We start from the raw sequence: 20,521 nt of genomic DNA on the forward strand, positions 1-20,521 counted from the left end.
TAAATTATTGGTGTAACATCCATTGTATGACTATTGCTAAATTTTTATTGTTTTTCCATTTTCTGATAGTGAATCATTTATCTATCTGCCATATTACTAATACATTGTAATTACTCCTAAATTCGTGACATTCTTCAATTGTAACAAATCTTCACGAAGCCACCTATTGTCATGACATTTTTTTCTTAAGAAATTAATTAAATAATTCAATCAATTAATGCAGTCTTCATCTGAATCTGAAATCTAAGAGATCAATAAAATTTTCGTTGCACTCTTAGTAATTAAAACCTATGTCGTTGTTTATAATTTGCATACAGAGTTATTTGCGCTGACACAATAAATTAACTAACAATCTTAATAAAGTTAATAAATGGAAATTGTTCTAGATTGAACTCACATCAAGCCATGAATATTTATAAACAACCTCTTATATATTGTGGTGTCATGCATAACCTTCCTCCAAAGACTCCTGGTTGCTCTTATCATAATTGTACTGTATAATTTATTGAGTTTGGTGAGTGAATTTAGTTATAAACTGGAACACGGAAAGATGAGTTAATGATGTGTCAACAGGAGAGCTAAGGTGAACAATTCTTAACGGAAGCTGTTGTTTTAATAACACTCAATTTTATGGGAATGTTAATATATTAGAATCTAATTGTTAATCTTTATGAGAGAGATTTTATCGCATTAATTACTAAAATATAGTACGTGAAAACTATGTTTTACATGTGAATACTAATTATAATTGTAAATTTATACTAAGTAGAGATTTATTTCCGTCAAAGTTACAACTAAAGTAGTAATAGTATTTTAATGAAAAAGTAACGACGATAAAATGAGGGTTGAAATTTTTGCTGGCGAAAGTGAACGAATGACTGACTCATCGACTAATTTCCCCCCTATCAGTTTTGATCTAATTTCCTATAGTTCCTGGTAAAGTAACAGTGACCCAAATGATTCCATAAGTTTTGTTGGTTTTACCTCGTTTCGCACCTAAAACGAGTAACTGTCGCGTAGGGTAGGCATTTCCGCACCGGCTGCACCCTTATATCAGATTTTATTTTGGCGAGGGGTTACGAGCGTTAATATTGATTTTGATCACCCGTAGACCAGGAGATGTTAATGATGAGTCAGTTGAAGGAATCATTAAAATTGTACAGTCTGTAATAAAATAATTGATAATGATATCAAATTTATAACTTATTTTGTTTTAATTATTTATTTACTGAACAAAAAGTCCTTGCTCGTTATATACATTATCGGTATAGTTATCAGTTGCCATCGCCTATAAAATTTTATCTTACAAAACAAGTTTATTGTTCAAAATCGAACAATTATAATGAAAATATTAAGTGAAAAAATGTCATTGATGTTTACAATAATCAATTGTTTCATTAAATGCATTTGCTACTTTTTATCTAAGAAAACATGTTTACGTGCCAACAATTAAAGTTTTTAAATTGTAAATAAATAATAACATTAATAATAAACTAAATTGTGAAATAGATTCATTTTATTATATATATTTTTGGTATTTTACTAAACTATAACATGCGCCTACCTACTCATAAATTAAATATTTGAGATTTAAAAATAAATATATGTGTAAATGAATCACAGGCATAACATAGAAGTGAATATATCCCGGAAGTATGCAAGGATGTATGATACCCAAAAATGATAAGTCTTGCATACTGGATATAGATAAAAGACATCTATTTAATGTTAATGACATTTACTTGGATAATTCAACTTGTTTAATTGTGCTCCATCCATTGAGTGTGTTTTATTGTAGCAATTACTAGGACAAGATTCAAATTAGAATAAAATATAAATAAAAATCAAAATTAATATACTTCGACAATTATAAAATTATATTAGTTTATTTAATAATAATCCTGAGGCATGGCTAAAATAAATTATTTAATCTATTGGAAAAATATAATATATATTTTTAAATATAACTTATCTATTTACAACATGAAAAACATTTATTATAAAATGCCTTTTAATTCAATTAAATTTAAAAAAAAATATATCAAAATTAAGGGAAAATTCAAAAATATAATTTCTTATAAATAATTCACAATTTCAATGACATGAAAATATGCACTTGAAAAATAAGATAATTTATTCTATTTTTGATTGTTTATTCTACAGGCTACTTAATTAAAAAAGAAATTCGTATATAATTTTTTTCCACAGCATTATTTGCGCATATATGCAAAGTATTAATTTTTCATAAGCATTTCAGTAGATATTTAATCTAGTGGTGTAATTAACAAAAATTCTTGATACGATTTCTTCAATTTCCATATCTAAAAAATTACCCTGTAGGTTTTGGTTTTTGTCCAAAAAAAGTTAATGTTAAAATCAATTTTTATGGAGGTGTCTTGCTTTCAAATGGGCTACACTGTATATACTATATACAATTCAAATTTAAACGATGTAGGCAACCCATATCACACTTAATTTGCAAAATTTATTAATGAAATTGATCATTTAATTATTTGTTTATATAAAGATAACAACAAAAATAAACTACCAAATTATTTAATTGAATTTAAAAAATAATTCGCATTAAGTTACGGCGTCGGTGGCGAAACGAAGAAAACTGCACATAACCTAAAATAATTGACAACAACTGTTTCAAGTGCTCGGTTCAGTTTGAGTGGTCTATGGTTCAGTTTACTCCAAACTTATACAATTATTAGCTTTCGAACTTTACACACGCTATAACAATCGGGTAAGTTAACCACCATAATATTGACTGATGTACATAATTCATTGCTAATCTGTTCCCAGAACCATGGCTGAATCAATGGACCCAAGGAAGCAGTTCCTCGTAGTCAACATAATAGATTTCCTGCTGGACGAATTGAACAAGGGCAGCTTGAGCGAGGAACACAAGGAATCTGTCGAAGTCGCCATACAATGTTTGGAGACTGCTTTTGAGTTGGAGTCACTCAAAGATGAGTTTGTCGATAGGAAAATCAACCTTCTGTCGTTGATGCCGACAGAAATAAAGATCACCGTCAGCGAGGAGGATAAGATCAACGCAGAAGCGTTCAAAAATGAGGGCAATGCTAACATGAAGAAGGGTTTGTACCAGGAAGCTGTCAATCAGTACACAAAGTAAGAATGTGTTTAATTTGTTGTATAATATTATTTAGTTGTTAAGCAAGTTGAGGTCACCCTGTACTGTTTATAATGTTTATAAATTGAAAATTAACGTCAATTACTTGATATTTTATGTAATTATTCAGCATATAGTTAATACATGAACATGTACCTGACACATTTCTCTTCAGGGCTATACAATACAACCCAACGTGCGCAGTTTATTATTGCAACCGTGCTGCGGCCTACAGTAGATTAGATAAACATAATGAAGCCATCACAGATAGTGAGGAAGCAATAAGACTGGACCCCACATACGGCAAAGCTTACGGCAGACTAGGCATTGCCTATTCAAACCTCAACAAATTCGATGACGCCCGCAGGGCCTATTTGACTGCATTAAAATTCGACCCCAACAACGAGATGTACGAGACGAATCTCAAGCTGGCTGAAGAACGCTTAAGTACATACAACAGTAAGTCAAATTAATTTCAACTAGATGAAGTACTAAAACATTATATTTTAGGTTTGGGCAACGCTCAATCACAGCCAGATGTTTCCATGCCTGACATCAGCCAGTTCATTAACAACCCCAATCTCATCAACATGGCTACACAGATGTTAAGTGATCCTTCCTTCAGAAATGTGTAAGTTAAACTGACACTTTAGCTTTGTGTGTTTCATAAAAGGGCTTTGCAGAATGTCCGGTCTTGTAAGCATGGGATCCCAGGATGATGAAGGGATGCAGGCCCTCCTCCAAGCGTAAGTTTTATTGCTTATTGTTTGGATTTTGTCCAATGATTATTATTGTAGTGGTCAAACGTTAGCGAGTAGAATGAATACCATCGACCCAAATTTCGTGGAAAACTTTAGAAGGCAAGTGGTCCCCAACAATGCTGGCTGGAGACCGCAAGAGAATGCTGATAAGCCTGCGGATAAAACAGAAAAAGATCCCAGCAAGAAGGAGGATTAATTGAAGGCGTAATTTAGGTTAATTTTAAATTTGGACTGTGAATTTAATATCTTTATAATTCTCTAAATTTAACACTACAGATTCAAAATCTTCAAAATCGGGCTTTTGATTTCTCCTAATATTTATATACATTGGATTTTAGTAATTTGTGTATTATATATATATTAATATATATTTTTACTTTAAATTTACAATAGAACTGACACATTTCTTTACACATATTCATTTTACACTTGAATGGAGAATATTGTTAATGTTGAAATAAATTCATAATTTCGTGAATGTTTACTTTTATTTCATCCAGCTGCGTCATGTACGTAGTAAATAAGTTTGGTGTTATTCAAGGTCTCGAAAATATGTACACGTTTCATATGTTGCACATATTTATAACGTTTTGTTCCAGCGACGTACATTCATTTCGATAAAAAATTTAATTTATCGGGTGTTAAGTTGTCAATGTCAAACTTTATTGCTGTAATGTTATCTAAAGGTGTTGCAGTCACCAATATTAATTTGAATTTAGTCTTTTCAATGGAGTTTTGCGCTAAATTGCTGTTCTATAAATATAATACTGGGAACAGAACAGAAATACGTGCCAAAAACTAATAAAATTCTTCTTAAGTTTCTATTTTAATACATTTTATGGATATAGTGCAGTTTAATTGATGTTGTGAATCTTATCTGGCCTACAAATTATTTTTACTATGAATTGATTGAAGATAAATTAGTTTTAAATGCATTTTATTTATGTATTGTAGACTGTGTCAAATGAAAACAATATATATATTTTTGCCATAAATCTTTTATTTAATGTGAACTGTTAAAACAATATTAATTTACTATTATTGTTTTACTATGTTGTTATTCTATAAAATGTTACATATATTTTCCTGAATTGAGCTGGACATAAATGTAGCAACTTTAATTTTGAAAGGGATTTTCTGTAATTAAATCTGTGTTATTTAATTTAGCATTAACACTTTGTATAATATCCTTTTTGTTTTATAAATTTGGGCCATGTATATGCATGGATAAGACCATTTTCTTAATATACGACAAGTCTACATTCCTTTTGTCTTTATAAAATGTTTAATATAAACAGAACCATCATTTTATAAATTAAATTTAGACTCGTCACTAAAAACTACTCATCCCCACTGTTCTGTGGTCTAGTGAATTAGATCCTAACCATATCAAAATGGACTTTCATATTTTTAGTAGAAACTAGTGTTTTTCTTGTAGGTCTGGGGTGAAACGAAACCCTATTCACTAACCAACTATCTTCTCACAGTCTTTGAACTTTTTTCAGCAAGTCTCATTTCCTTCAGGTTCAGTTAACGATAAGATTGGATTGTTTCTTGACTTGGATTATCTAATAATCGATTTTTTTGCTATACAGAAGAAAAAGGGTTTGACACGTCTGAATTAAGAGAGAGACATCATGCATGACAGAGATAGTAGAAGTCTGTCTCATGGTGGGAGCCTTACTGTCTCTATTGTTCATGTTGTCTCTTTCAGGATTCAGATGGATCAAACTCTTCGTATTGTATATGTATACATTTCTTCAATATATGAAACTAAATTGTTGTTTAATGTATTCCAGGACAATTCTGTAAAAAAATTACTTTCTTAGGGGGTTATAGAAAAAGAAAGTCGTTTATTAAAAATTAAATATATTTTTTATTTTTACATAGTATGACATAATTTGGTTCGGCTTTGCAAAAGCATATAATGCATTATGAAAACTTAAATAATGAACAAAGATGGCATAATGAAAAGATGGCTTAAGCACTTTCACACTAAATAAAATAAATAATCTCAATAAATAATCTCTTTTCATACCGTTAAACTAAATTTCGACAATTCTGCTCCGTGTTCGCATGTGAGAAATGAGTAAACAAATGAAAATCGAAATCAAAATGAGCGGTAATGCAATTGTGGATCGTTGGACGAGAAGTGTCTGAGCATAAGTTACTGGTTGTTTCGTCCACACGTTAGATGGTAAAGTTTGAGGATGCTGTAGGCGAGACAAGCAGCGTCCTTATGCTGGCCACTTCTCTGGCCGCTTGATAAAAAATAAACACTTATAAATACATATTATACATAAACATATGATACAAGTATTTAGTACAAGTTGGAGCAAGTCGTAGTCGATCGTTTGTGAGCGTAATTAAAAATTAGTCAGAGCTAGAGCTCTAGAGCTCGCCCGATGGTACTACATTCAGGGAGAAGGCAGCGAAAGTCTCTCCTTTCTTTCCGATAGCTTTGGCTTGATATTGGCCGACGTCGTTCGAGTCGCATGATACGATTTCCAAGGTGTAACGTTTGCCGTCGGCTGTGAATTTATATTTGGCACTAGTTTCTTTTATTGGTTTTCCGTCTTTAAGCCATTTAATTTGTAAAGGTTCATCTTCTGTTTCGGCTTCGAATGTTGCGGATTCCCCTTCCGACACCGTAGCAGAAACCGGGAATGTTTTAAACACAGGGCTCTTTGGTTGTTCGCCGGGCACCATTACGTTCAAGGTACAGCTGCTGAAGCTTTCTCCGGCATCGTTGAAGGCTTCGCATGTGTAGGCGCCCGAATCTTCTGGGAAGATTTCGGCGATTTGTAATTTGTATATGTTCGCTTCGTTCGTGTACTGGAAGTCTTTGCTGGGCTTTATTTCTTTGTTGTTGTGCAGCCAAATTACGTCGAATTTCTCTGCACCGATAATACGACATGATAGTGTCACTGGTTCGCCATCTTTCACGAATCCTGATTGCAAGTGACTCACTATCCTTGGTGGTTTATCTTCTGATCCCTTCTTCTTGCCATTAGTGGCGTTGCTCATTGCTGTAACAAATCAAACAATTTAATACGTCATCTACACTATACTCTACACACACTCACGTTTTACAGTCAGTTTGCATTTAGTCTCAGCATTACCAACAGAGTTGGTGGCCTTGCAAACATATTCTCCTTCATCTTCAGGGTATACTTCATTAATATGTAACTTGGCAATACCGTTCTTGTATTTCAAATCTACTACTTCAGAGGAACTCAATGGTTTGCCGTTTTTGGTCCACACAATTTGTGGGTCTGGATCTCCTTTAACGTGAGCTGTCAGGGTTAAACTATCTCCATCATTGATGGTTAAATCGGACAAAGTCTTGGTGAAAGTTGGACCGCACATAGTGGAATCATCAGCTGGAACTAATAAACCCCATAACTATCAAATTCATCTGACAATTGAAGTTGATACTTACGTGCAAGTTCTTTAGTGGCACTCCTAGATCTGTTTGGACTTCCTGTGGAGTCCAATCGTCCGTATTTCCTGGGAGAACGTTTGTCGCCATCAACACTTAAATTGCTACCGGAGTGCGCCAGAGTAGTAGGCCTCTGAGGCGGGTTCGATGATGGTGTGGGGTTGTTTGAAACTGGAACGGGTTTCTTAATTGTTATTGGAATAGGTGCTGGTTTAATAGGTTGTTCTATGTATTTCCTATCACCAGAATACAAAAGTTTTTGTGCTAATCTAGTTTGTTCTTCAGTGCTTGTTTCTCCTTCCACAATGACGACACAAGACGTTTCATCTTGGCCGTGAGGATTGGTCGCTACGCAAGTGTATTTTCCTGAGTCGGATGGACGACATCCGACAATTTCCATGGTTATCACACCATCAGAATGCGACATAGAATATTCATATTTGCTAAGTTCACGTTTGTCTTTGTACCATTTAACTGTTGGGAATGGTCTACCGCTAAGACAACACAACAATTTACAAGTATCACGTTCCTGCATAACACGAGGTCTGAGTAAGAATGTGAAGCTGGGTGCACACTCTTGTTCTTCTTGCCAGAAGGTGTATGGAAGTGGTTCACGCCTTCTGACGATTTGGGCTTCAGGTTTGTATTCTGGAACAACCCTGGGCAATGCTAAAAATAAAATAAATTATTAATTTAATTCATCATGACTGATTTGTCATCTTACGTTGGACATTAAGGAAGACAACTTCTTCTCTTGATCCATAATGGTTTTCTGCTCTGATGATATATTCTCCTCTATCTTGCAATTTGGCCCTATTGATGATGAAGTAGTAGTCGTCTCCGACGTACCTCTTCATAAATTTGACGCTCTGTCTGAGTTCACTGTTGTTATGGTACCAACTGAGAGTTGGTGGAGCACAGCCAATTACTCTGCAGTAGAATTTGACACTCTGTCCTTCGTAACAGAATGCACTTTGTGGTTTGATTACGAATCTTGGTGCGGCCTGTCTGCGGTCTGAAAACACATTAAACATCACCACAATATTTAGGTGATGTAAATCTTATACGTACCAAAGAATGTGTCGTGAATTCTGTATTTGTCGATCAACAGTTTACGTAACGAAGAATATTCAGACAATCTTCCAAGAGGAAGAGCATATGAATCCCAGTTGTCGTATTTAGAACGAATCTTGTCACGCAATCTGAGGTACCTAGATTGATCAATGATTTCTCTTCTCTCACTGTGATCACCACTAAGCCATGCATGTAACAAACACTCTTGAGCAGTCATACGTTTTCTGAAATTGAGTTTAATTAGCTGCGTCAACAACAACATTCGTTGATCACTTACTCTTTATTCTTGAGCAATAATCTACGGATAAAGTCTTTTCCTTCATCGGAAACATGTGTAAATGCTTCTTCATCGAAGTCCCAATCACAAGCCTTAACATTCTTTAATGTTTCAATATCATTTTCACCAGCGAATGGTGATAATCCACTTAATCTAAAACGTAACATAGGCATTACATTCACGTTAATTAAGTGCCAGTAATCAGTTGTTGCAAAAGGGCAATGTTAACACAAAACTTTACCTTTCACATATATACTATGCTTAAATGTAACAATGTAATTAAATTTGAGACCAAAGTCACTGATTTATACTTACAGTACATATGCTAAAACACCAACGGCCCACATGTCTGTGTAGAAGCCGACTGGTTCCCTTTCGACGATTTCTGGTGCGGCGAATTCGGCAGTTCCAGTGGAAATCTTGACGACTTCATTAGGATCCAGCTTAGTGGCCAGTCCGAAGTCAATCAATTTGATGTTGGTACCTCTGCGAGTCTGGCACATGATGTTCTCTGGTTTAATGTCAAGGTGGATGATGTTCTTCTCGTGCATATGTTTAATAGCTTCACAGATCTGTCTCATGTAGTTGATAACTTCAGCTTCGGACATTTGATAGCCTTCAGCTGTGATACGTTCGAAGAGTTCTCCTCCAGATAAGAATTCGTAGATGAGCACCATTTCGTCATCATCTTCGAAGGCGTCGTGCAAGTTGATGAGTTTAGGATGGTGGAGTTGGTTCATGATGTCAATTTCTTTGCGGATAAGTTCCTTCTCCATGGCGTGAGATACTGGGATGAATTTGGCGGCGAATATGTTTCCAGTCTTGCGTTCGCGGCAACGGTGGACAACACCAAATGCTCCAGTGCCAATTTCTTCAAGAATGTCATAGTCATCGTAAACACTTCTGTTCTTGATTTCGACTGGTTGTGGTACGTATTTGGAGAAAATGTCAAATACGTATTGGTCGTAGTCTTTAACTGGTTCCTTGTGTGATTCACGGATCTTCTTGCCGTTTTCGTCAAGTTCGTATTTCCTCTTTGGTACAATCTTCTTGCCGGTATCCTTAGTGGCTACAAGGGTACTGACTTCTGATGGGTCGGAACGTCCGTAGATGTTCTCGGCGTATACTCTGAATTCGTATTGGTGTCCTGGGGTCAGTCCACTAACTGCCATGGTGGTCATTCTAGTGTTTCCTACTCTAATCCAGGTAGACAAAGGATGTTCACGTCTTTCAACCATGTAGTTAGTGATGTTACTGCCTCCGTCCCATACAGGTGCCTTCCATGACAAGGCAAGAGAATCTGTTCCAATGTTGTCAACAGCTGGGAATCTTGGTGGATCTGGTCTGTCAGCGATTTGAATCTTAATAATGGCAGTGTCTTGTCCAAGTTCGTTTTCGGCGGTAATCCTGTACGGACCGCTGTCCAATTTGCTTGCATCTCTGATGGTGAGAATGGCGTGTCTATCCTTAACTTCCACGTGGTAGTGGCCACCAGACTCGATGACTTCACCTTCTCTCACCCATGTGATCTTCGGTCTTGGGAAGCCAGTGAATGGAATTTTAATAACAACATTTTCACCTTTGTCGAAGTATGCGGAATCACGGAATCGTGGTGGAATGTTAAGTTTAGGTGCAGCTGAAAAACAACATAATTAGTAAATACTTCAGAAGTAGTTAAACAATTCGACTTACTCATTATCAAAAGTTCAGCGCGAGTGGATTTGACTCCAGCCTTGTTGACGGCTCTGCAGACATATTCGTCAGCATCTTCACCGAATATGTCGTGAATAACGAGGTGATGGACATCTCCTTCGCTGTAAATGTGATATCTGGAACCATTAGTGATTTCTCTCGCTCCCTTGTACCATGTGATGTTGGGTGCTGGTACACCAGTAATTGTGCATTCGAATTTGGCGTTGTGATTTTGGATGCATTGGGCATTCTTCAATGGTTTGATAATTTCTGGTGGAGTTGGGGCAAGTGGGTCCTTAACAACTACAGATGTAGAGTTGGATGATGGTTCAGAGATACCAGCGGCGTTCTGTGCGAACACTCTGAACTCGTATTGACGGCCTTCAATAAGGTTAGAAATGTTAATCTGAGTTGGTAGGCATATGGATACATTGACTCTCTGCCAGGCTTGGCTGCCAACTTCACGTTTGTCCACCCAGTAGCCTTGGATGCGAGCGCCTCCGTCATTTTCTGGTTTGGTCCATTCGAGGTTAACAAAGTCTCCTCCAACTTGAGTAACTTTAGGAACACCAGGTGGTGATGGTCTGTCGAATGGTGCTTTGGCCTTGATTGGATTGACTCCTTCAAGTGGTGGTCCCATACCGTTATCATTTACAGCCATAACTCTGAACAAATATTCTTGTCCTTCTGTAAGACCTTGAACAGTGAATGTAGTGTCTTTGCAGGAGCTGGAGACGGTTATCCAGTGAGACAGAGTAACATCTTTCCTTTCAACAACGTAGTGTGTTACACGCAAGCCACCATCGTAGCTTGGTGGTTTCCAGCCGAGTGTGCAGGTGTGTTTAGTGATATCTGTGGTTTCCAATGGTCCAGTTGGTGGTCCAGGCAGTCCGGTGATATATACGGTAAAGCTTCCAGATGCGCTACCACTGTCATTCTTAACAGTAAGATTGTAGGTGCCAGCATCATCCTTTTGGATGCCTCTAATGAAGATGATAATGTAGTCATCGAAGACGGTGTATTTAAGGTGTCCAGATTCGTCGATTTGCCTGCCGTTCTTTGTAAGAGTAACGTCAAGTGGTTGGTCTCCAGTGTAGAAGATCTTGATCTTGGTGTTATCACCTTCTGGTAAGTATAAGTCACCAGGAAGACGGTCAATCCTTGGAGGCGTTCCAATCTTAAGTCTAGCAGTGGTTGTGATTGATCCCAGAGTGTTGCTTGCCTCACAGGTGTAATCGCCATCATCGATGTCGAGGAGGTCTTGGATGTACAAGCGTGCAACTCCATCTTTGGATTCAGTGCGGAATCTGCCGCTGATGTTGATTTCACGGCCGTTTCTCAACCAGCGGAAGGTAGGTTCTGGTTTACCATAAGCCTCACATTCCAAAATTCCGGTTTTTCCGAGAGGACCAGCGGTGTTGTTAAGTGGACGAAGCCATTCTGGTTTCTGTCCTCCCAGAACTTCGCAGATTTTAACTGGGGTGGTAACGTTGCTTGCGTCACTTCTTCCAGCAGCGTTAAGAGCATAAATTCTGAATTCGTAGTCAGAACCATCGGTAAGGTTAAGAGCAGTGTAATTTGTATCAGTGACGTTGTAATCATTGCATTTAGTCCACAAGGGGCTTCCAATTTCTCTCTTTTCAATAATATATCCGGTAATTCTTGATCCACCATCGTTGGTTGGTGGTTCCCAGGTGAGATCAACGTAACCTTTGCCGACCTTGACAACCTTGGGATTTTGTGGAGCACTAGGTACGTTGAATTTACCCTTGAGCTTGAATCTGCTCGAGGAAGCTGATGGTTTGCTGAATCCAGCTGCGTTCTTAGCACGTACTCTGAATTCGTATTCTTGTCCGGTGATCATGTTGTACAAATCGAAGTGAGTATCCTTGATAAGATAGTCACTGGCACTGATCCAGTGAGCATCGTGGGCAACATCACGGTATTCAAGTTTGTAACCTTGGATTCTGGAGCCTCCATCGTTGGTAGGTCTGTCCCATGACAAGTAAATAGTGCTGGAGTCCCAGTCAGTAACACGTGGGGCACTTGGTGGTTCTGGTACAGTGAATGGATACTTGGCAATGACTGGTTCACTGCTTTCAAGAGGTTCACTGATGCCGTATTGATTTTCAGCACGAATTCTGAAGCTGTATTTGCGGTTGGGTTCCAAACTCATCACGTCATAGTGAGTATTGCGTACGAAACTGCTGCATTTAGTCCAGATGCCGTTAGTGTCGAGTTTCTCGACGATGTAGTTCGTGATTGGTGATCCACCATCATCCAATGGTGGTCTCCATGCCAGAGAACAGTTGTCTGGAGTAACATCAGAAATATCAAGTGGTCCTTGTGGTGGTTGTGGCCTGTCTACAACAAGTACTTTGCAAGTGGCAGAATCAGATCCAACATTGTTGGTTAATTTAATGGTGTAACTGCCAGTGTCAGAACGCTTAGCCTTCTTGTTCAAGAATATAGAAGCAATATCAGTAGTTTCTGTCTTAATTCTGTCATCAGGAAGAATTTCTTCTCCGTTAATGGTCCAGGTTTCTCTAGGTTTAGGTGAAGCAGTGTATGGAACGGTAATCTTGAATTCTTCACCAGCAATAACAATCATATCGCGTATGCTCAAGTCAGATGTGATCTTAGGAGCATGTGGGGCAGCTCTGGCGCAGATAGCATCAGAAGCTGAACTCCATGGGCCTTGACCAGCAGCATTGACGGCTGCTACTCTGAATTCATATTCGTGGTTTTCAATCAAGTTGATGCACTTAAGTGTGGTGTCAGGTACAATAGCATGGGCAGCTTTGGTCCATTTGTCTTCAGTAATAAGACGTTTCTCAACCACATAACCGGTGATTGGAGAACCACCATCGTGACGTGGTTTAGCCCAGGTAATAGTGATGGAGTCTTCGGTGGTTTCAACACCTCTAGGTACTCCAGGCGCTCCTGGTGGATCGAATGGATGTCTGGCACGGATTGGTTCTGATGTGACAGCTGGCTCAGATTGGCCGTATTGGTTTTCGGCAAATACTCTGAACTCGTATTCTTTTCCAAGGGTCAAGTTACGAATGCGTACGAATGGTACTGTGACGTAGCTGCTCACCTTAGTCCATGTTGGAGATCTGGCTTCCTTCTTTTCAATGACGTAGTTGGTAATGTCGGCACCACCGTTATCTTTAGGTGGTTGCCAGTACAAAGTAAGAGCATCACCAGCAAATTCATCAGCTCTGAGGTTCTCAGGTTTGCCAGGTCTATCAAGTACTTTAACGTTGATGGTGGCAGTATCAAAACCTGATGGGTTCTTAAGTTGGAGTCTGTATTGTCCGCTATCCGTGCGTTTGGAGTTCTTTACGATGATACTTGCGTAGTCATCAGCAAGTTGTGGGAATACTCTGCTATCGGATTCATCAAGAAGTTTATCATTTGCAAACCAGGATGCGGTTGGTTTGGGGAATCCAACGTATGGTACGTGGATGCTGAAATCTTCACCAGCACGTACAGTAATGTCACGAACACCTCCCAAGTCCATGCAGGGCTTATTGGGTTGTTCTTCAATAATAATTGGATTGCTTGGTCTGCTTGGGTCAGACGGTCCAACATCGTTAACAGCAATAAGTCTGAATTGGTATTCTTCTCCTTCCTTGAGTTTAGGTACGGTGTATACAGTATCGGTAATTGGAATGGAGTTGACTGGAGTCCAGTCGTCTTTACCCTTTGGACGTTGTTCAAGGATGTAACCTCTGAGTTTGGATCCACCGTCACTTCTTGGTGGTCTCCATGAAAGGGTGACGCTATCTTTGGTAATTCTGTCCGCCTTTGGTGGCTCAGGAGTGTCAGGTTTAACTGAAATACAATTATATAAGTATCATACAATTGGTAACATTAATTGTTAATACTCACATCTTTGGTGTCCAGCAACAATAGGTTCAGTAGGTCTGCTTGGCTCACCAGGTCCAGCTTCGTTAACTGCAATAACACGGAACTCGTATTTATTGCCTTCTCTAAGATCTTGGACGGTGTATTGAGTGTTGGGTGTTGGGTAGTTGTTAACCTTAACCCAATCTCCTCCACGTTCACGTTTCTCAACAATGTATCCAGTGATTGGTTTGCCTCCAGTGGAAGTTGGTGGGTTCCATTTGAGGGAGCAAGATGATGGAGTGTAACCAGTGACTTCTGGTTGGCTGGGGGCACCTGGAGGATCGAATGGACTCTTGGCAATGACGGGTTTGCCTTCCAATGGTTCAGAGACACCATAGATGTTTTCTGCACGTACGCGGAACACGTATTTCTTGCCTTCCTGCAATCCACGGGCAGTGAATGATGTCCTTGGGCAATAGCCTGGGCATGGGCGCCACATGTCTGTGCCGTATTCGCTAACTTCCACGATGTATCCGGTGATATCACCGCCACCATCGTCGGATGGTGGATTCCAAGAAAGCGATACGGTATCTTGGGTTGTTTCAGTGTATTGAAGTGGTCCTTTAGGAATACCGGGCTTGTCAACGACGATAACTTCAATGTCAGCTTCGTCGGATCCATATTCGTTCTTGGCACGTACTGTGTAGGTGCCTGAATCGTCTCTGTTGGAAACTTCAACACGGAACCTGGTGTGTTCGCTGGTTGTTTCGCTCTGTAAAATGTTGAAGTGGAATTTGTTTGGTTTACAAACTGTTACAGAAATACTTACGTAAACTCTGTTGGATTCAGGTACAGAGATTTTGTTCTTGAACCATTCTACTTTAGGAGCAGGAGCTCCAGATAGTGGAATGTCAATATTAATTGGTTCACCAGCACGTACTTTGATCTTGCGACCAATAATTCCATCCAACCATAGTTTTGGTTTTTCTGTTGAAAACAATGTGGTGGTTATAAATTCTATGTAATATATATTAATATATTACCTTTCATTGGTTTGGCAATGAAGACATTGGAAGCATCACTAGGTTTGCCAGGGCCAGCAGCATTTACTGCAGAAACTCTGTATTCATATTGGTGACCTTCTTGTACACGATCATCATAATATTCCATATTTCTGGTGGGTTCTTTGTTAAGTTTAACCCATCTTCCAGTAGCACGATCTCTTCTTTCAACATCATAACCAACAATTGGTGATCCACCGTTGCTGATTGGTGCTTGCCATTTAATCTTAATGTGGTCCTTGTCACTATCAACCAGTTCTGGTTTGCCTGGTTTACCAGGAACATCTGAAAAATCATCATCAAGATAGAATTATATAGCTTCGAAAGAAAATGACGTATACCATATTGATTCTTAGCAACAACTGGTTTGGAAGTCTCCAATGGCTCGGATCTTCCTTGAAGATTTTCAGCAAATACTCTGAATTCGTATTTTGTGCCTTCAATCAATCTTGGTACAATGGCATGGTTGTATTTGGGATTCACATAGTTAACAGCTGGAACCCAGCCACCTCCATGGGTCAAATCTCTCTTTTCAATTACATAGCCTCTGCAAATAAATATTAGTATATTGTATACAACCTCAGTAAAAAGTAAAATACTTACGTAAGTTCACTTCCACCATTATCTTTAGGTGGTTTCCAAGAAAGTGTTACACTTTGTGCAGTTACTTCCTCATATTCCAATGGGCCTTCAGGAGCATCAGGGCGATCTAAACCAAAAACAATTATTAATTTAAGTTGCCAACGTCATCTCTATCTTTAATATACCTAAAACAATAACTTGGAAGGATCCTTCATCAATTCCAGAGTTATTCTTGATGAGAAGATGGTATAAGCCACTGTCGCTGCGCTTAGCATTAACAGTATGAATGGTAGTGTGATAACCGATCGATGTTACCGTGGTACGATCGGTTGGAACCAAGTCCCTGCTTCCAACAGTCCATGTTGCCTCGGGAGTTGGTTCACCAATGAAATCGATGTCGATATGCAAAATGAGTCCAGCCTTAATACGAATATCGTTAAGCGGTGTCTTAATCTTAGGAGCCACTGAAATAAAATTTTAATTAGCTTTACATGAGTGGCATATAATTTTGATTTCTTACAGAATCTGGCTTTAGCGGTAACAAGATCAGATGGTTCAGAGGGTTCGCTCTGACCAGCTGTGTTAGTAGCGATTACTCTAAATTCATATTCTTGTCCTTCTGTTAAATCAGGTACTGTAGCACTATTCTTTCTTGCAGGTACATGTACTGCATTGGTCCAGTAGGGACTACCCTTTTCTTTCTTTTGGATAATGTAGCCAGTAATTGGAGAACCACCGTCGTTGGTTGGTGGACTCCATTCAAGGTCAACGTGGTCCTTATCCCAGTCTTTAACTTGGGGTTTGCCGGGAGCAGATGGTTCATCTGAAACAGGTGAGCAGCAAATAGTTAAAGTTTAGAACGGTACACATGTATAGGTACTACTTACCAAATTCATTCTTGGCAATTATGCTTCTTGGTGTCTCAAGAGGTTCTGATTCACCAACAGCGTTAACTGCCTTAACACGGAAGAAGTATTCCTTCTTGTGGATGAGTCTGGTAATATCATGGGAGGTAATGGTGGCCATACCGGCGTCAGACCAGGTGCCACGGGTTACGTCCATCTTTTCGACAATGTAGTGGAGAATTGGAGAGCCACCATCGTCTAGTGGTGGTTTCCAGGCAATTCTTGCGCTTTCCTTGGTCACACAACTAACATCTAATGGTGGTTGTGGTGGTCCTGGTTTGTCGAGAACCGTTACTTGAGCTGAAGCGCTGAAGCTGCCCAGATCGTTAGTCAAAGTCAACGTGTATCTTCCAGCATCAGATCTCAAAGAGGAAGAAATATCGAATGATACTTTGTTGTTGTATACGGCCATATCAACTCTGTCGCTTGGTTTAATTTCTTTGCCATTAACGGTCCATTTAGCCGTTGGTTTAGGCGAAGCTTCGATTGGAATGGTCCAGCCAAAGCGTTGACCAGCTTTGACTGTAATATCTTCGAGTAAGTTCTTGTTGAAGTTGGGTGCCAGGAATCTGGGCTTGGCAATAACTGGAGCAGAAGCTTCACTTGGGTCACTTGGACCTCCTTTGTTGACAGCAATTACTCTGAATTCATATTCTTCTCCTTCAGTCAAATTTGGTACTGTTCCCTTTGTTTTGTCTCCAGGAATTTCACAAGCTTTTTCCCATGTTCCATGTTTAGGTCTCTTTTCAATGATGTATTTTTCAATTGGTGCACCACCGTCCTTCTTGGGAGCGGTCCATTCAAGATCAACGTGGTCTCTGTCCCAGTCAGTAGCAACAGGTGCTCCTGGCCTGTCAGGCTTGGTGAATGGATCCTTAGCTGTGATAGCTTCAGTGGTTGTAAGAGGAGTTGACTCTCCTTGTTTGTTGCAAGCGCGGACACGGAATTGATAATCGTGACCTTCCTGCAAATGGTCCACGCGCATGCTTGTTCCGATTGCGTCTCCAACTGGAACCCACCTCATGTTTTCTGTGTCCAGTTTTTCTACAGCGTAATGAGTGATTTCAGAACCACCATCATCCTTGGGTGGTTTCCAGCGAAGTGTAAGTGAGTTCTTCGTGACATTGTCCGCCCTAAGTGGACCTTCAGGTGGAGTGGGTACATCGAGCACAGTTACGTTGACTGTGGCTTCATCCTTGCCGTTGATATTCTTGGCAATAAGAGTGTAAACTCCACTGTCACTACGTTTAGCATCAGTAATCTTGATGTGAGTTTTGTAGTCTTCATTGTTGATCTTGCAACGGTCTCCACTAAAGAGGATATCTTCTTTGTGTTTCCATTCCTTGGACGGTGGTGGTTCACCAATAACTGGGACATTGAATTCAATGGTACCTCCAGCCTTAACTTTAAGGTCCAAGAGATGGTTTCTGTCAATTTTGGGAGCAACTGTAAAGATAAAAAAAACTTTTATGTCTGTTCTTTCAATAGATTTGTAATATTAAATCATACTAAATTGATATAAATATTATAAAATTACTATAATAATTTAAATAATACTTACGGTTCTTTGGCCTGGCAACGTGAACTTTAGATGCATCACTAGCTTCACCAGGTCCAGCCTTGTTGACGGCTCTTATACGGAATTCATAAGGAGTACCTTCGATGAGGTCTGGAACTTTGCCTTTAGTGACATTACCCTCAACTTCAGCGCACTTTTCCCAGTTGGGGTTGTATTTATCTCTCTTTTCGATGACGTATCCAGTAATTGGAGAGCCACCGTCAGTTTCTGGTTCTTTCCATTGAAGTTCGACGAAGTCTTTGTCGTAGTCAATAATTTCAGGAGCAGAGGTCTTGCCAGGCTCATCGAATGGATTCTTAGCTTCGATAGCTTGAGCGGTGGTAAGAGGCTCTGATTTGCCTTGCCTGTTTTGAGCACGCACTCTGAATTTGTATTTCTTGCCGGGCACAAGGCCATCTACGGTCATATTAGTTTCTGGTCCGATAGTTTCTCCAACTGGTACCCATCTACCGCTAGCCTCATCCATTTTCTCAACGAGGTAGCATTCAACAGGTTGACCACCATCATCTGCTGGTGGACGCCAGTTAAGTTTGCATCCATTGGCGTGAACATCGGATACCTTGAGTGGTCCTCCTGGTGGGCTAGGTACATCTAATACTGTTACTTCAACTTCAGCAATGTCTGTGCCGTTAGCGTTTTCTGCTCTGATGGTATAAGTACCAGAGTCAGCACGAGTAGCGTTTCCAACCTTAAGTTTGGTGTTGTAATCGGCATGTTGGACTTTAACTCCATCAGCAGATTTGACTTCTTTGCCCTTCAATAACCATTTGGTGGTTGGTACAGGTTCACCACTGACTTTAACATCAAAGCTGAATGGTGCTCCAGCCTTAATACGGACTTCGATCAAGTTGGTGCGGTCAATCTTAGGAGCTTGGTTCCTAGACTTGGCAATGATGGTTGGTGTTTCATTGCTGGCGTCTCCGGGGCCTGCAGCGTTAACTGCACGTACACGGAATTGGTAGGGTTGACCTTCAATGAGGTCGGGTACTGTAGCTTTAAGTTGGTCAACTGGTACTTCGAGAGCTTTCTCCCAATCGCCGAATTTGTCTTTCTTTTCGATGATGTAGCCTGTGATTGGAGAGCCACCATCATCCTTGGGTGGAGACCAAGCCAGGTCTACGTGGTCCTTGTCCCAGTCGGTTGCCTTGAGGTGTCCTGGCGGTCCAGGTTCGTCGAATGGATTCTTGGCCACAATGGTCTCTTCAGCTTCGAGTGGTTTAGATTCACCCTCGGCATTTACGGCAGCTACTCTGAACTTGTATTCATGTCCAGGAGTTAGGCCAGTGACTTCGAAGTTGGGTTCGTTGGCCCTGCCGCATGGTACCCAGCAACCAGTCTCTGGGTCCATTTTGTCGACTTGGTAGTATTCGATTGGAGTACCACCATCGTCTTTTGGCCTCTTCCATTTGAGTTTGCATCCGTTTTTGTTGATGTCAGAGATTTGCAATGGTCCTTCTGGAGGTGTTGGCTTATCTGTGACTGTGACATTGATGGTGTGCTGGTCTTTGCCAGAGCTGTTGGTTGCAATAACTGTGTATTGACCAGTGTCATCGCGCTTAACGGGACGCATGGCGAATTTGGTGAAGTAATCGACATTGTCGATTGTAGCACGGTTATCCTTGATAGAACCACCGTTGTAACGCCAGTCAACAGTCGGTGGAGGTTCACCAATAATGTTAGCCTCAAATTTGAGGGCAGATCCGGCGGACAAGGTGACATCGTGCAAGTGACGTCTGTCAATCTTGGGAGCCACTAAAAATAAATATTACATAGAAATCATCAATTCAAATAAATTAATATTAACAATTAACTTACAGAATCTTGGTTTAGCAATGAAGGACTTGCTAGCATCGGAAGGTGCACTTTGACCAGCCTTATTAACAGCAATTACACGGAATTGGTATTCGTTTCCTTCGATTAATCCATGTACAGCTGCTGTTGGAGTTGGACTAGTTGTTTCAATTGCCTTCTCCCACAATGGGCTGTATTTATCTTTCATTTCGATTATGTAGCCAGTGATTGGAGAGCCACCATCGGAGATTGGTTCGGTCCACTTGAGCTCGACGTGATTTGCGCTCCAATCTGTTGGTTCTGGAGTTCCAGGCCTGTTTGGATTTGCTGAAAGTACAAACAGAAAGTTAAACAAATCCTTTG

At 39.7% G+C, this 20,521-nt stretch overlaps 2 protein-coding genes across 3 annotated transcripts in view; one reads left to right on the forward strand and one right to left on the reverse strand.

Annotated features, from left to right (window-relative positions):
- Positions 1–2,612: 2,612 nt before the first annotated feature.
- On the forward strand, positions 2,613–4,378 carry LOC109596339 (small glutamine-rich tetratricopeptide repeat-containing protein alpha-like). Its single transcript, XM_020011864.2, has 6 exons — positions 2,613–2,749; positions 2,809–3,138; positions 3,315–3,598; positions 3,650–3,770; positions 3,823–3,885; positions 3,937–4,378. The coding sequence occupies exons 2-6, from the start codon at positions 2,813–2,815 to the stop codon at positions 4,094–4,096; spliced, it is 954 nt and encodes a 317-aa protein (XP_019867423.2). The 5' UTR covers positions 2,613–2,749; positions 2,809–2,812; the 3' UTR covers positions 4,097–4,378.
- A 1,374-nt stretch (positions 4,379–5,752) lies between these two features.
- Positions 5,753–20,521, reverse strand: part of LOC109596340 (twitchin) — a 40,470-nt gene continuing 25,701 nt past the window's right edge. For both annotated transcript variants that reach the window (XM_049965836.1, XM_049965830.1), the window contains 18 exons: positions 20,183–20,485; positions 18,350–20,119; positions 16,771–18,234; positions 16,404–16,706; positions 16,069–16,347; positions 15,905–16,010; positions 15,643–15,848; positions 15,284–15,586; positions 15,070–15,227; positions 14,283–15,012; positions 10,386–14,225; positions 9,009–10,329; positions 8,694–8,846; positions 8,414–8,640; positions 8,067–8,357; positions 7,343–8,011; positions 6,987–7,289; positions 5,753–6,929 (listed from right to left, as the gene is read on the reverse strand). In XM_049965836.1, coding sequence (XP_049821793.1) covers positions 6,292–6,929; positions 6,987–7,289; positions 7,343–8,011; positions 8,067–8,357; positions 8,414–8,640; positions 8,694–8,846; positions 9,009–10,329; positions 10,386–14,225; positions 14,283–15,012; positions 15,070–15,227; positions 15,284–15,586; positions 15,643–15,848; positions 15,905–16,010; positions 16,069–16,347; positions 16,404–16,706; positions 16,771–18,234; positions 18,350–20,119; positions 20,183–20,485 — 13,064 coding nt within the window. In that variant the 3' untranslated portion in view covers positions 5,753–6,291. The remainder of the gene's footprint in view (positions 6,930–6,986; positions 7,290–7,342; positions 8,012–8,066; positions 8,358–8,413; positions 8,641–8,693; positions 8,847–9,008; positions 10,330–10,385; positions 14,226–14,282; positions 15,013–15,069; positions 15,228–15,283; positions 15,587–15,642; positions 15,849–15,904; positions 16,011–16,068; positions 16,348–16,403; positions 16,707–16,770; positions 18,235–18,349; positions 20,120–20,182; positions 20,486–20,521) is intronic.

This window comes from Aethina tumida, chromosome 1, assembly GCF_024364675.1.
Source record: "Aethina tumida isolate Nest 87 chromosome 1, icAetTumi1.1, whole genome shotgun sequence".
Classification (NCBI taxonomy): Eukaryota; Metazoa; Arthropoda; class Insecta; order Coleoptera; family Nitidulidae; genus Aethina; species Aethina tumida.